General features: G+C 40.8%; 1 protein-coding gene across 1 annotated transcript in view; it reads left to right on the forward strand.

Moving 5' to 3' along the window:
- Window positions 1–16576, forward strand: part of ZBTB8A (zinc finger and BTB domain containing 8A) — a 47813-nt gene that overhangs the window by 23974 nt on the left and 7263 nt on the right. The window contains exon 3 of the mRNA XM_032625834.1: window positions 14977–15797. Within this exon, the coding sequence (XP_032481725.1) occupies window positions 14978–15797 (820 nt within the window). The 5' untranslated portion in view covers window position 14977. The remainder of the gene's footprint in view (window positions 1–14976; window positions 15798–16576) is intronic.

Raw genomic sequence — 16576 nt, forward strand, 5'->3', positions numbered from 1 at the left:
CACGGGCTCTAGAGCACAGGCTCAGTAGTTGTGGTGCAAGGGCTTAGTTGTTCCACGGCATGTGGGATCTTCCCGGACCAGGGCTTGAACCCATGTCCCCTGTATTGGCAGGCGATTCTTAACCACTGTGCCACCAGGGAAGCCCAGAATTTTACTTTAGAAAATAGTTTTCTAATTTTACTTTTGCATGTAAAGATATATAATATCTGCAATAACAATAACCATTTCCTCTTTTCCAATATTCATATTTTAATTATATTGCCTAAGTCATTGGCTCGTAATTCCAGGACAATGTTAAATAATAGTATTGATATTTCCCTGGTATTTTTCCTTAAGGGTAGAAGAGAAGCATTTTAAAGAGATAATATCCAGAGTTAATGAAAGTGTTGGGGGGAAAGGGCACTGTCATTTCATGTTGGTAAAGATTTAAATTGATATAGTGTTTTGGGAAGGTAATCTGTCTGTACTCTTCTAGGAATCAAATTATTTCACAAGTGCTCAAGGATCTGTGTGCAAAGGTACTCATTGCAGCATTATTTATAATAGCAAAAAATTGTAAAGTCATGACCTACTACTGTGCTTCAGATTAGAATAGAGGAATTATTAGATTTTAACTGATAGGATATGATAGTAAAAGATTGGGTATTGATTTCATGCTTCTTTAGCAATATTCCCAGATGTCCTGTTTCGGCAATTGTATGATATAACCTTGAGTATATTCTACCTCTGTTAGCATAGTGTCCCTGGTTTGTCTGTATTCCAGAGACTTGGGCATATAAGGATTCAGCAAAAGCTGGATCTTTGGGCCTATAATGAGAACGTGAAGGCCCCAGTCTCTAGCCAACTGCTTTTTTAGTCTTTTTTATGAAATTTCTGGGAAGTTTGGGATTTCAAAGCCTACTATTAGCTAGAACCTAGATTATTTTAAACATGAAAGAAATTTCATTATAGACGTAACTTCTTGCGCACTAATTTATTATAGTGCTTTTCATCTCTGTATATGTTCTTATTTATAAATTTGATACAGTACTGAATTGTGGTTCATGCGTTTAAAAAATAACCGCTCAGCCAGTGAATACAATTAGCACTAAAGAGAGCTGATTTAGCAGATGGTATGTCCCTGAGTTTGAGAGCCCTCACTAATCTATTTGTGTTTCTATGCCACGGTCTCACTTTCTGTCATTATTTCATGTTCCACCGAATGATTTTGACCCGTAATAACTTATCACACGTGTTAAAGCTACCGTAAGAGTACTAAACAAAAATACTACTTTGGATGTTAAAATCGATACTTTACAGTGGTTCAAACCAGGGAAACACTTTTAAAAAACTGATCAGCTGTTAATTAGAGATTGCTGGAAGACTTCTGACATCATGAGAGCTCTCATAGGAATTACTGTAGCCTGAGAAGAAATGACTCACAACTGTCTGAATGAACAAAGTTGGAAGAAACTTTGCCTGGAGGCATCCCAGGATCTCAGGGAATATGAAGGGAAAAAATAACTGCAAAATAGCAACACCAGAAACTATGCTTTAGTGATATGATGACCTTAATGGCACTGATTCTGTTAACGTTCCCATTTATAGAAATATGTTCTCCCTGCTAAATAGAGTATTCTTGAATGGGCTATCGCTGCAGGCTTGGAGAGTGTTATGAATTAGTAATACATAACTCTTGGTCACACATGATAGAAATCCAACTTAAATTTAAGCAGAAAAGGAAATGTATTGGCTCACATAACTAAAAATCCAGAAGGAGCATTGGTTTTAGGCACAGCTGGATTCAGGTATTAAAATAATATCATCAGGACTCTCTCTGAAACAGTTCTATCTAGTTTTCTTCTGTGTTAGCATAGTTCTTAGGTGGGCTTTCCCAGTTGTTGAGGGTAACTTTTTGCAGTTCTAGGTTCATGCGATCCTTAAGGCCCATGCCCTTGCGTAGTGAGACCTTTATTCTCTAGCTTCCATAACACACTCAGACTGACAAGTGTAGTTCACATGTCCATGGAGTCAGGGAGGCAAAGGGATGAACAGCATCACCAAATTTTGGAAGGCAGTTCCCAAAAGAAAAAGAAGAAACCTATGCTGAGGAAGAGAAAGGGGTCCTGTGCAGGCAAAGGATAACAGAGGTCCAACTGTAATTACAGAAATGGAAGGAGGCTCATGTCGAAAGTACACAGGAAATATTGTGGGTGAAATGGTTTGATGCCTGTGATTTTATTTTAAAATATTCTGGGTGGAAAATGGAGGCAGATACAAGACACAAAATTAGCAAAATCGATCAGTGTTTAAGCTGGGTAATAAATACACCAAGTATTCTCCATATTATCTTTTTTACTTTGGTGAGGGCTTAAAATTTTGCTTAAATAAGTTAATGACAAAAAACAATGCACCAACAGTACCAACAACAAAATAAATGCAGTTTCTATTGACTATGGTTGTTTGTAAGAAGTAAAAGTTAAGAGAGAAGCTGAGAGGGAAGATTATATCATTTGTCCAGAAGGGCAAGTCTCAGGATAGATCCTTTTTTTAGATTTATCTCTTTTAGGGACTAGAAATGTTATCAGTCAGGGTCTCCTCAGGGAAACAGAAACCACTCTGGGTATTTCAAAGAGAAGAAATTTAATATATGAAATTGCTTCCAAAAGTTTAAGAAGGGCTGGAATAGCAAAAGGAAAAAAAAGGGGCCAGGGGAGCTAGAAGAACTTCAGTCATAGGGACTTCCCTGGTGGTCCAGTGGGTGAGACTCTATGCTCCCAATGCAGAGGGCCCAGGTTCAATCGCTGGTCAGGGAACTAGATCCCGCATGCATGCTGCAACTAAGAGTCCACATGCTGCAACTAAGAAGTCTGCGTACCGCAGCTAAGACCTGGAGAAGCCAAAATAAATTAAATAAATAAATATTTTAAAACAACAACAAAAAAGAATTCCAATCATAGATCAGAAGCTGCTGTGCCCCTGAGCTGGAGCTCTCAAGTCTGTGCTGGCTGCTGTGCAGTTGGAGTTGCTGTCACAGTCGTTCTAGATCTGCCGGAGAGGTACCACTTCTATCAGAGAGGGGAAGTCCAAAGGCTGGAAAGTCTACTGGAGTCCAGAATCACCTGCTCCTGCTGCCGCTATGCCAACAGCCAGCAGCCACCAGAAATTGCTGTGTTTTCACTGCCCAAAGCAGGAAACATTTTTCCTTTTACTGATCTCCTGTTGGCGCCTCCTACTGATAGACTCTAACAGGAAGCCAGCTGCAAGGATGGAAGCCTGGGAAATGTCATTTGCAGAATTCCAATTACATCAGTAGAGAGTAGAGTAGAGCATGGCAGGTGTTGAACTGAGAGACAACAGGTAAATGACCAATATAGTCCGCCCTCTTTGGCTACATGGCATCCACATATACCACTCTTCCCATATTTAAAATTCTAAACAAGTTCACGAGTCTGCTTTCCAGTATGCAACTCTCCTTCATACAAACAATGACACCATCATCGTTTCCCCAAAATGGGTGACGTTCATTCTTCTTTTAGGTCAGTTATGATCAAATTTAGTGGAAACATGCACTGTTTCCCTGGTGGCAACATTCCTATTTTGAGAGACAAGATCTCTGTAGGGACAGAAAGCAAGAATTCTGTAAGTGGGCTGTTAGAGGTAAAAGTGAAAGGAGGCACTGCCACTTTCATCCCTTGATTTCTAGAAGTGAGTATTCTAGTTATGGAAATAATAGCATCTGTATTGGTCAGTGGCTAAAACTATATACCACATCCATTTGGATAGCACCCCGATCTCTCAGGGTATCACCTCTCTTATGGGGCCATAATGGAATATTCAGTTGGTTATTCCACCATTTTATCAGGTAAGCTGCTTCTGGGTGATGGAGTATACAGCAAGCTTCATGGTGGCTAGGGAAGGAGGCTGCCTGACATCCACAGAACAGATCATCTTGTCTACCTGATTTCTGAGAGCCTCCTCTGCAATGGGTACCCTTTATTAAGCATTCACGTGAGACTAACGTCTCTTACCCTGTGGCCATTCCAAGAGGTATTTCCACCTGCCTCTTCGCCCCATGCCTTTTGCTCACCAGTTCTTCTGTCTGGTTCTTTCTAAATCCTTAACTCTTTGGCCAACTTGTTAGCTACTGTCCATGAATCAGGGTAAAATCTATACCTGTGTCTATCTCTTTCTCTATGCAGAGTGGGCAACCAGATGCTCACTGGGGAGATTTTCCTTCCCAGAATCTTTCAGGGACACTCCTGATGGGATTTGTGATGTTTCAACTATCCACTTCCAGCTGATGCCGGCATATGGTGCCAAACCATCTCTAAATCGGCCGTAACTTTTTCTTCCTCGGTCAACTTGTTGTAGGGACTTTGGAACCATATGTATGAGCTGAGGAAGGGCAGCAATTACACTTCATCTCCCAAAGCACTGCCTTCAATAGGACTTCATCCTAAGCAAACACAGGTGATAAGGTAGGTAGGTAATCATAGTGCTACTACATCTCCATTTTCCATTGGCAGTAAGGCCATCACTCTGTTCAAGCTTAGAGGGTCTATTTCCTGGAACCTTTTCTGTCGCCAAGATTATATAGTCCTATCCAGAAAATGGGAGTCATTCTAGATATTCCAGACAGAGATAATATAATACACGAAATTATTTTCCATAACATGTTACGGAAAAACCCAAATGAACTTTTTGGCCAACCCAATACAAGGGTGTGGGAAGGCCTAGAAGAGCACAAATGAGGATGGGGTCTAGAGGAACAAAAAGAAAGAAGGAAATGATACTCAGAGGCGACAAGCTGCTAATCACAAGGGCTTAGAGTTCACCAGCCCTTAAAGCTGAGCCCACAAGCATATACTGCTTGCTGGACCTTTGGAGACACAGTGTTAGATCTGCTGAAGAGTTGCCACCTCGATCAGAATTGGAACCACCAAAAAGGTTCTGCATCTGCCTGAGCTGCTGTCCAGAATCCTCCCATCCTGCTACTATTACAACAAACACCAGCCACTGTGAGAGCTAGAAGCTGGAAATTTCTCTCTTCCCCTGGTCTTCTGATATCCATTATGACCCATTTAGCATATCCTACAGAAAGTTAACTGATGAAAGATCCTGGGTCAGACTCTCAGCCCCAGACGCTACCCATCAGAACAGAGCAGAATACAAAAGGACAGTTGTTTGGCTTAAATAGGTAAGGAAGAGGTAAAAATGATCAGTACGGAAACCAAAATCCGTTGCCTTAGTTATGAAAGCCCTGCTTCCTGACGAGCAAAAAACAAACTTATTCATCCATAGATGGGTAGGTTAAGGAAAAATGGCAACTTCTCCTGCCTGTCAATTGCTATAGTCTAGCAATGAAACAGTTTCACCTGTACAAATCCACTGAATATTTATTGAGTATCTACTATGGTTTAAGCTCAGCTTATGTTATGATACTTTAATCTTGTGATTTGAGTGAAAAGTATAAATCAGAGTAGATTAAAAATCAGCTATACATTTTTACATTTAACTACTGTAATTCTACCACATTTCCCCCATCCTCATCATTTTCGTAAATAGTGATACTTTAGGGATCAACGGCATCTGTAATGAGCTCCCATGTCACCTCCTTCTCTTAGATATCTGTACATTTTTTCACTCTCTCTTCCTGTTGCAGAGAGGGTACCCTCTTCTCCCACCCCTCACTAATCCTTTCTAATAGTAACCATTTTAATGTGTTCTCAACCCCTTCCTGCTTCATCTGGAAGTTTATTTCTTCAGTTATTTTTTTTTCTTTCTAAAAGATTCAGCTTCTTCTTCAGCCTTGACCCCAGTTTCCTCCCTTATTCTCCTTCTCTTAAAGCAAAACTCTTTGAAAAGAGTTGTGTGTGCTTGTTTCTCTCATTCCATTCTCCCTTAAACCCACCCTAACACACACACACACACACACACACACACCACTGATAAATCCCAGTGGTCAACTCTCAGTCCTCATCTTACCCAAACTAACAGAGTTGATCGCCCCTTCTTCCCTGAAACACTTTCTTCACCTCCAGGATGTTTCTTCCTATCTTTCTGGCTTTCCTCTCAAGTATCTTTTCTTGGTCCTCTTCATCTCTCTGTTCTCTAAATGTTGGAGTGCCAAGGACTTGCCTCTGTTCTATGTAGCTTCCTCCTTTGGTAATCACATCTAATCTCATGACTGTAAATACCGTCTATATGCTGACGATTCCCAATTTTATATCCCCAGCTTGGACCTATTTCCTTAACGCTACTCATATATCCAGCTGCCCACTCTTTATTTCTTATTAGATAAATAACAGGAGATGTTAAACTTAATATGTCCAAAATTGAGCTCCAGATACCAGCCCCTACAACCTGTTTCTCTCCCAGTCTTTCCCATTTCAACAAATGGCAAGTCCCTTCTGCCAGTACTCAGGCCATAAAGCTTGGAGTCATCCTTGATTGTTCTCTGTCTCCTCCCTGCCATATGTGTGTTACCTAGATGTGTGTGTGTGTGTGTATGTGTGTGTGTGTGTGTGTGTGTGTATGTGTATGAACTGCCTTTTCCCTTTTATTTATTGGAGTCTTTTCATTAAGCCCCTGGAACTCACTCTCAATCCTATCTTGAAATTATATTTTCAAGAGTATATAGCACTAGGAATTCAGCTGCCAACTTGGGGTATTTCACTTTAGGGAAGAGTTGTGTGACTGCCCTTTGACACCGTCCGTTGCTGAAGTCATTCCCCACAGCTCTCAGCCTTTTCAGAGGTCCTCTGTTGTTTCTTCTGCTTGTCAAAGGCAGTGCTCAAGTCTCTGCAGTCAGGAGAAGAAATTTTCCACTTTACTTTCACTGTTAACATCCCCCCACTCCCTATCAACTCTCAGCAAGGAGCCTGTTTAAATTTGTACAAAGTGACTGCAGTTTGCAACTCTTAACAATACTGATGCTCACTTCAAATGTCTACAAATTGCCTGGAAAGCAAATTCTTATTGAAACTTAAACTGAAAAAGAAAATCTGTTTCCCCCCCAAGGAATTAACTTTTTATTAAATCTTTTAAGAATAGAATTTGTGTTTATGTAACACTTTTATGTCTGAAAAAGAACTGGCAATGACTTGGACATCAATTAATCTTTCCTCTGTGAAGCCAACTTTGATTCCTTTCCGGGTTAAGAATGGATTTTAAACAAAAGTTGCACTAATAGTTAGATGAAAGTTACCAAAGAATTCAGATATAACATAAATTGGGATTCTTTGGTTACAAGTTAAAAGGAAAGCCAACTCAAATTGGCTGAAGGAAAAGGACATTTATTGGCTCAAATAACTGAGAAGTCCAAGGATAGATATAGCCTAAGCCATGACTGGGTCTAGGGCTGGGGTTAGCAAAAGGAGCCTGTGTCTGTTTTTGTAAATAAAGGTTTACTGGAACACAACCATGCCCATTCCTTCTCATATTGTCTAGATGGTTTTGTGCTCTGACTTGAGCAATACAGTGGTGAAGTTAAGGAGTTGTGAGAGAGATCTATGGCCCACTACAATGTGTGGTTTTTTTCCCCAAACCAAGCAATTCTCCCAACACTAACTCAACTCAATGGCCATTGGTGATTGATTCAACCTCCAGCCTCTCTCTCCAGAGGTCATGAGGTGAGACTGTAAGTTCCAACCCTCTAATCTAATTAATCTAATCCACGGATTGGTTTCCCTGGCAACTTCCTCCAATCTTTAGGGGACTTCTGAAAGTCACCTTATTAACATAAACTCAGTTATGGTTGAAAGGGGCTTTTCATAATAACAAGATGTCCATTTCACCTTTATGGCTCTGATGCGACTTCAGGAACTGAGGACAAAAGACCAAATATTATAACAAAAGATGTTCCTATTGCTCTTACTGCTTAGGAAACTCCAAGGGTTTGGGGAGCTGTGAGCCAGGAACCATGGACAAACTCCAAAATATATATTTATTATAAATCACATTCTCACACCTACAAGCCCTAAAATATTTCCTATCTGACCCTTTATAGAAATGAATGACCGGGACTTCCCTGGCGGTCCAGTGGTTAAGACTCCACACTTCCAATGCAGGGGATGCAGGTTCTTCCTGGTCGGGGAACTAAGATCCCACATGCCATGCTGCACAGCCCAAACACCTCTGGTCTAGGGAAAGATGATGTTGATAGGAGCTGGCCTTTCTGTTTCTTTGCTCTGCTTTCCTCAGTGTTGGTCCTTTCTCATGTCGGCTCTCTCCTCATGGTGGCAGAAAATCTACTATAGCTCCAGGCTCACATCCTCATAAGAGTGGTCTTCTTTTCTGGTCGCTCCAATAAAAAATGCTAAGATTTGTTTTGATTGAACCTCTTCTTCTGGCCTTGTTTGACGTGTCCATGCCCAGACCAGTAACTGGCCATGGGAATGCAGTGCTCTGATTTGCCAGGTCTAGGTCACAAGTTGACCTCTGGAGTGATGAGTTGAGTCAATATCTCCCAAACCATAAGAACCAAAGAAGTGAAGGGGTGATCCTCTTAAGAAAAGTTGAGGAGTTATTACCAGAAAAAGGTACTGAGTGAGTAGGGGGAGTAGTAGGAATAGAATAATGAATAAACAGAAGGGAAATTACATAACAGACTGGTAAACAAAAGCATCCACTGAAACAATTAGAGTAACAGCTTTTAAATAGATACAGCTTCAGGACTTCCCTGGTGGTCCAGTGGCAAAGAATCTGCCTTACAATGTAGGGCACGGGGGTTCCATCCCTGGTCAGAGAACTAAGATCCCACATGCCACAAGGCAACTAAGCCCTCATGTCACAACTACTGAAGTCACGTGCCTCAACGAGAGAGCCCGCGTGCCGCAAACTACAGAGCCCACGTGCCTTGGAGCCCGTGCAACACAACTAGAGAGAGAAAACCCACACACAACAATTAGGGAGAAGCCTGTATGCGGCAACTAGAGAGAAGCCCACGCATCACGACGAAGAGCCCGCATGCCTCAACGAAGATCCCAAGTGCCACAATGAAGACCCGACGCAGCCAAAAATAAATAAATAAATCTTTTTTTAAATTAATTAATTTTTATTTATTTATTTATTTTTGGCCACATTGGGTCTTCGTTGCTGCGCATGGGCTTTCTTTAGTTGCGGCGAGTGGGGGCTACTCTTTGTTGTGGTGCACAGGCTTCACTGTGGTAGCTTCTCTTGTTGTGGAGCACAGGCTCTAGGCGTGCGGGCTTCAGTAGTTGTGGCACACAGGCTCAGTAGTTGTGGCGCATGGGCTTAGTTGCTGTGCAGCATGTGGGATTTTCCTGGACCAGGGATTGAATCCATGTCCCCTCCATTGGCAGGCGGATTCTTAACAACTGCGCCACCAGGGAAGTCCCTAAATATCATTCTTAATGGTAAAATTTTAGCAGCATTTCCATTCAGCTGACGAAGCCTGCTATCCCATTCACTATAGCAATAAAACCTATAAGCAACAGAAATAAATCTAACAAAAAACATGCAAGATCTTAAAGAAAATAAGGAAACATAACTGAAGAATATGAAAGAAGACCTGAGTGGCGAATTATACCATATTCATGGATGATAAGACTCAATATTATAAAGATGTGAGTTCTCCCATAAACTATAAATTCAATTCCAGAAAAAAAATCCCTATAGGATATTTTTAAGTGAAACTTGATAAGCTTATCCTAATTTTTATATAGAAGAACAAAGAGACAATCAGAATTTTAAAAAAATATTTATTTATTTATTTTGGCTGCACCGGGTCTTAGCTGCGGCACACAGGATCTTCGTTGCAGTGTGCGGGATCTTTAGTTGCAGCATGTGAACTCTTAGTTGTGGCATCAGACAGCTCAGAAATAGATCCATGAATTTATGGAAACTAGATGAATAACAGAGGTAGCATTACAGATTAGTGGGGAAAGGATTTGCTGTTCAATAAACAGTGCCAGAAAGATTGATTATCTATATGAAAAATATTAGAATACCATATACAAAATCAATAGTAGATTAAAGCCCTAAAAGTGAAAAACAGAACTCTAAAAAATATCTTTATGTCCTTGAGATAGTGATTTCTTAAACAAGATAGAGAAAACACTTTGATAAGTTGACTGTATTAAAACTGAAAGCTGCTTTTTAATGAAAACTACCTTTAATGGAGCTAAAAAGACAAACCACAGATGAGAGAAGATATCTGCAAGGCATGTAACTGATAAAGGATTAGTATGTTAGATATATAAAGGATACCTATAAATCAATAAGAAAAAGATAATCCAGTTTTACAAATAAGAAAGGATATGGTGTAGATAGCATTATTGGCCCAGTTCATCACCCCCTACCAACATTCACACACTTTGTTGTATGACTTTGCAGTTCTTCTCACTAACAGACCAGAGGATATTTCTCCCTTTTGGCCATGTGATTTGCTTTGGTCTATTAGAATATGTGACAGTGTGGCAGTTACAAGCCTAAGCCTTAAGAGACCTCATGTATTTCCACTTGGTCTTTTATACTTCAGCCACTGTTATGAGAGGAAATTGTCCGGGCTGGCCTACTAGTCCCAGGAGGAAGATGTAAGACCATGTAATAACACAGCCACTTTAGACAAGCTGCCCCATCCAACCCAAAGGCACTAAGCTAAATAAATACTATTGTATAACATTGTTTTTGTGGTTAGCTGTTATTCAGTGTTACTTGACAACATTGTAATGAGCAAGGAAATTCACTTAATCATGGTCAACAAACATTAAAAGTTGTTCAGTCCATACAAATAAAAGCAATAGCATACCATTGCATATCCATAAGATTGGCAAAATTTTAAAATCTGATAATATTAAGTGTTGGCAAAAATTGAGAAGTAGAAATTAATATATACCATTAGTGGGAGTGCACACCTAAAAAGTAGGTGACATGATTCTGGCCATTGAGTTGCAAGTGTCAGTCCCCTGGATGTGGCATCTGGAAGAACTTTTTTTTTTTTTTCCTGATAAAAGAGAAGATAGACTGGGCTGGTAATTGCCTTTTGTCTTTTTGTCTTCTTCCTGCCAGGAATATGGACATGAGACTGCAGATGGGGCACTCATCTTGCAGCATGAGGTGTTTTAATTTCATTACTTATATTTTTCATATATTAAGTTCATTTGATTCCTCTTCAAACCTACCTCTTCTTTTTTTTCCCTTTTCTTATGGATAATAATAATAAAATAAAAGGAGAATAGCTAAAATTTGTGAAGTACTTACTACATGCCAAACACTGTTTTGAGTGGTGTATGTACATCAACTCATTCAATCCTCACAATAATCCTATGAAATAAGTGCTACTTTTGGTTCCACTTTACAGATAAGGAAACAGCAATGCAAAGGTTAAATACATTGCCCAGGTTCACACAGCTAGTTAAGTGATAGCACTAGAATTCCAATCAGGCTACCTGGTTCTAGTGTCTGTGCTCATAACTATGTGCTAGTCTACATCATCTTTTATCTTTGATCATTTTAAACATACTTATTTAATAGCCTACTATATTTTTGTACTATTTTTCTCAAATTCTTGTGGTACTAATTCCCTGCTTGTTATGCCTGCTGATTCTTCTTTATAAAGAACAATTGCCTTGTGTCTTTTAGTATTTTTGACTCATTCATTCAACAGCATTGATTGAGCAGCTGTTGTTTGCTCAAGTGCTGTTCAAGGAGCTGGGAATATATAAGTAAACAAAACAGGCAAACTCTGCTCTCTTGGACCTTAAATTCTAGTAGGAGAAAACAAAGAGTAGACGAGAAAGGGGACGGAGAGTAGGAGGAGGTGCTTACACGGAATGGTAAAGGGGGCTTCCCTGGTGGTGCAGTGGTTAAGAATCCACCTGCCAATGCAGGGGACACGGGTTTGAGCCCTGGTCTGGGAAGATCCCACATGCCACGGAGCAACTAAGCGCATGCACCACAACTACTGAGCCTGCGCTCTAGAGCCCGTGCTCCACAACAAGAGAAGCCACCACAGTAAGCCTGCGCACTGCAACGAAGAGTAGCCCCTGCTTGCCTCAACTAGAGAAAGCCCGCGCACAGCAACGAAGACCCAACGCAGCCAAAAATTAACTAATTAATTAATTTTAAAAGAATGGTAAAGGAAAGCCTTTATTTAAATTAATTTATTTTAATTAATTTTTTAAAAAAGAACGGTAATGGGAGAAGAAATCTTCTCCCTTCATTCTTCATCTGGCTAACGGTAAAGGAAATGGTAAAGGATAAGGTGACATTTGAGCAGAATCCTAGAAAATGTGAGAATGTGAGCTATGTGTATATCTGGAGGAAGCATTTCCAAGCAGAAGGCATAGCAAGTACAAGGCTGCATGACAGGAACATGCCTTGAATGTTTGGGAACAAGCAGAGGTCTTTGGAGCTGGGATGCAGTGTGTGAGGGATAGAGCAGAAGGGATGCGGGCAGAGAGGTACCAGGAGGGGCAGGATGCAGATGGTGTAGGTCATGAGAAGAACTTTGGGGTTGGGTGGGGAACCTTTCTTTGGAGGGTTTTGTGCAGAGGGGTAACATGATTTCACTCGTGTTTCAGAAGCGTCACCATGGCTGCTGTATTCAGACTAGACTGAAGTTGCAAGGAGACTAATTAGGAGGCTGTTGATAATAGGTGATAGAGTGAAGTGGTAACAGCAGTAGCACAGAAGTGGTAGGATTTTGGATTTGTTTTGAAGGTAAAGCTGACAACACACAGTCAAAGATGACTCTTCATGTTTTTGGTCTAAATAAGTGGACTGGAGTTACCATTTCCTGAGATGGATAGGACTATAAGAAAGGCAGGTTTAAGGTGAGGATGAATGAAGAGTGGTTTGGGATCTGTTGAGCTCGGGATGCCTATTAAACATCTAAGTGGAGATGCAGATAAACAGATAATTTGAGTCTGAGGTTCAGGGAAGAGGTCAGGGGCTAGATATGTAAAATGGTATTTAAAGCTATGAGACTGGATGGGCTCACCTAGGGAATGATATAAGTAGAGGAGAGGTCTGAGCCCTGAGGCCTGCGACATTCCAGCTGTAGGGGAGAAAAAATTTACCTTGACCTTCTTCCGGGCTGTGTCTGAAAATCAAACTAACAGATTAGCAGGAGAAATGCATACAAATTTACTCAATATAAATTTTACATGACACAGAAGGCTGCATAAGGAAATGAAGGCCCGAAGAGACAGACCTGAGTATTTTTATGCTAGGCTTGGTGAAGAGTGGAGAGTCGTGGAAGAATGTGGTAGAATAAGGAGTAAGAGGTAAGGTTAGAAAACTGGAGCACACCCAGCAAAGCCTGTTTGTTCAGAGTCTTCTCAGCGTCCCTTTGTCTTCTGAGATAAGGAGGCTCCTTTCCTCTGGGTGTAGGGTGGACACCTCTCACCTGAGGGTTTTGTGATCTGTTGCAGTGGAAAAGGGAGGGGGTGTCAGAGTGACCTTTCTGATTCTGCTGTTTACTCAGACTCCTTCAGTTCAAAATACTCAATATGCCAAGGTGCCATCTTGAGGGGTAGCATGTTCTGAATCCCAAAGCACTTAGAGATTAGAAAAGGAAGAGCCAGGAGAGGAGACTGAGGAGTGAGCAGTAGAAGAACCATGAAGGAGTGGTGTCCTGGCAGCCAAGTAAGTGCAACAAGCGTTTGAAAGGATGAAAAGAGTGATCCACTGTGTCAGTAAAATGAGGACAAAGAAGTGACCATTGGATTTGACAACATGCAGGTTACTAATGATCTTTCAAAAAGTGGGTTTTGATGGATGGGGATGGAAACCTGATTAGAATGGGAGAAGTGAAGAAAGCAAATGAAAAAACCAAGACAAAAAACTCTTTCAATGAACTCTGTGTAAAGGGAGCAGAGAAATGGAGTAGTAGCCAGAAATAGATGTGAAATCAAGGGGAGTTTTTAAGATAGGCCATATTAGACATCATGGTGGTACAATATTGGAAATGATCCACTCTGTACAGAGACGGGAATGACTGAGTTTGGTTTAAGCAGAGCTTATTTCCCACCTGGCCTGGGTTCTGAGAGCTTCCCTCCTGAGCAGTTTGGCATTTGCTTCTGCAAGGTGTCCCCACAGACACCACCAGCCCAGGACTAATTCTCATGGTAATTTTTCAGTTTGAGGTTTCCCACACCAAGCAGGTAAAATAAATTTGGACTCCAGAACCTCACAAAGCACAACCTTGGGTTTGATATCTCACCTAGGGATTTTTTTCTTCCCAACTAAGGCCCTGCAAAGACAAACTTTCTTTGCCTTTTCCCTGGACTTCGGGGCAAAGTTTACTAGTCCTTTTTCATTACGGTTGAATCCTTAGAGAGTTCCAATTTCTGTTACTGATAAAAACCGGAGCCCATGTTGCTGCCCCAGCAGCTCAGCCATACAGTTTAAAGCTTTGGCAGTATTTTAGCCAGCATCTCTAGAGATTTGTGACAGCAAAGTTTCAGCACTTTCTAGACCACCATTTTGCTGGAATCAGAAATCTTCTCCCTTCATTCTTCACCTGGCTAATTCCTAGTCGCCTTTGAGGTCTCAGCTTAAATGTGACTTCTTGGAGAGGTATTCCCTAACCCTTTCCATCCCAATCTAAACTAGTTCACCTTTTTATACTAAGAGCACGCTCCTTCTGTCTTAGCACTTAACTTGTCATTTATAACTTCATATGAGTATTTGTTTCAAGCTGGTACCCGGCTAGATTAAAAACTACATGGAGGCAAGAATCAAGCCTGTTTAGTTCACCATATAGAGCAGAAGGCCTGATTTATAGAAGATGCTCAATCAGGTTCAGTGACTGAACAAATAATTGTCTAAAAATGTAATAACTAACTAAGAGTAGAGTCTTACATGATATCCTGAAACCCATTATCTTCTGTGTCTTGGAGACGATACTCTCTAAGGAGAAAGTGTTTTTAATGGAAAAAGGACAGAGGTTTCTGACTGTCATTTTACTTGACTTGGAGACGCAGTGTTACTCTGATTTTGGTAACCACTGTTTCTTTTCCTCTTTAGAATGGAGATCTCCTCTCATCAGTCTCACCTCCTGCAACAACTGAATGAGCAGCGCAGGCAGGATGTATTTTGTGACTGCAGTATTCTGGTTGAAGGAAAGGTCTTTAAAGCCCATCGAAATGTATTATTTGCTAGTAGCGGCTACTTTAAAATGCTTCTTTCCCAGAACTCCAAGGAGACAAGTCAGCCAACCACAGCAACGTTTCAGGCTTTCTCCCCTGACACTTTTACAGTTATCCTGGACTTTGTCTATTCCGGCAAGCTCTCTCTCACAGGTCAGAATGTCATAGAAGTGATGTCCGCTGCTAGCTTCCTTCAGATGACTGATGTCATTAGTGTATGTAAGACCTTTATTAAATCTTCATTAGACATTAGTGAAAAAGAAAAGGATCGCTATTTCAGCCTTTCGGATAAAAATGCCAGTTCTGATGGTATAGAACGCTCCTCTTTTTATAGCGGTGGCTGGCAAGATGAAAGCAGTTCTCCACATTCTCACCTAAGCCCAGATCAAGGAACAGGTATAAGTGGGAAATCTTGGAGTAAGTATAATTACCATCCAGCCTCCCAAAGGAATACTCAACAGCCTCTGGCCAAGCATGAACAAAGGAAAGATTCCATTAAAAAGTCCAAACATTTGAGGTTGTCACAGCCTTCTGAAATGGCTCATTATAAGTTAAGCAAACGAGAAGCACGAACATCTGATTCTTCCAGCCACGTTTCGCAATCTGAAGAACAGGCACAAATGGATGCGGAAATGGACTCTACTCCTGTTGGCTATCAGTATGGTCAAGGATCTGATGTCACATCAAAAAGTTTTCCAGGTACCCAGAAAGAGAATCAGTCCCCTCAGTCAGGTTCCAAGACTCTGATGTAAATCAATCCTATCTCAACATGCCCTTACTTTTAGGTGTTATGGGCAGTTGAAACAAGTGATTTTTTTTAAGTCATACTTCTCTAATGAAATCTATGCATAAAACACAAATTTTAAAAATTATAATACTGGATAAATTTAATGAAGTCAAAACAATAGAGTTCTGAGGGTCAGAAACCCATGAATTTCGAAACCTGCTTATCTGTGGGCAATTAGATTACTGTTAAATGTTTAAAGCTCTTTTGTGAAATGGTTCAATCCTTAAGACACATATTTTCACTTTATTTTTTAAAATTTTATATTGGAGTATAGTTGATTAACAATGTTGTGTTAGTTTCAGGTGCACAGCACACTTTGCTGTACAGTTATACATCATATTCAGTTATATATCATATTTTCACTTTAAATAGTTTACTTTTTTTTTTTTTTTTGCGGTACGCGGGCCGCTCACTGTCGTGGCCTCTCCCGTTGCGGAGCACAAGCTCCGGACGCGCAGGCTCAGCAGCCATGGCTCACGGGCCCAGCCGCTCCGCAGCATGTGGGATCTTCCCGGACCGGGGCATGAACCCGTGTCCCCTGTATCGGCAGGCGGACTCTCAACCACTGTGCCACCAGCGAAGCCCTACTTTTTTTTCTGAGTATTCACTCAGGAGCAGTATTTTTATACAGAAAAGTTAAATAGAGCAACCATACATATTGGTAAAGGTTCACAGACCCAGTATCGAAAAG

The sequence above is a fragment of the Phocoena sinus genome, chromosome 1 (assembly GCF_008692025.1).
Source record: "Phocoena sinus isolate mPhoSin1 chromosome 1, mPhoSin1.pri, whole genome shotgun sequence".
In the NCBI taxonomy this organism is placed as follows: Eukaryota; Metazoa; Chordata; class Mammalia; order Artiodactyla; family Phocoenidae; genus Phocoena; species Phocoena sinus.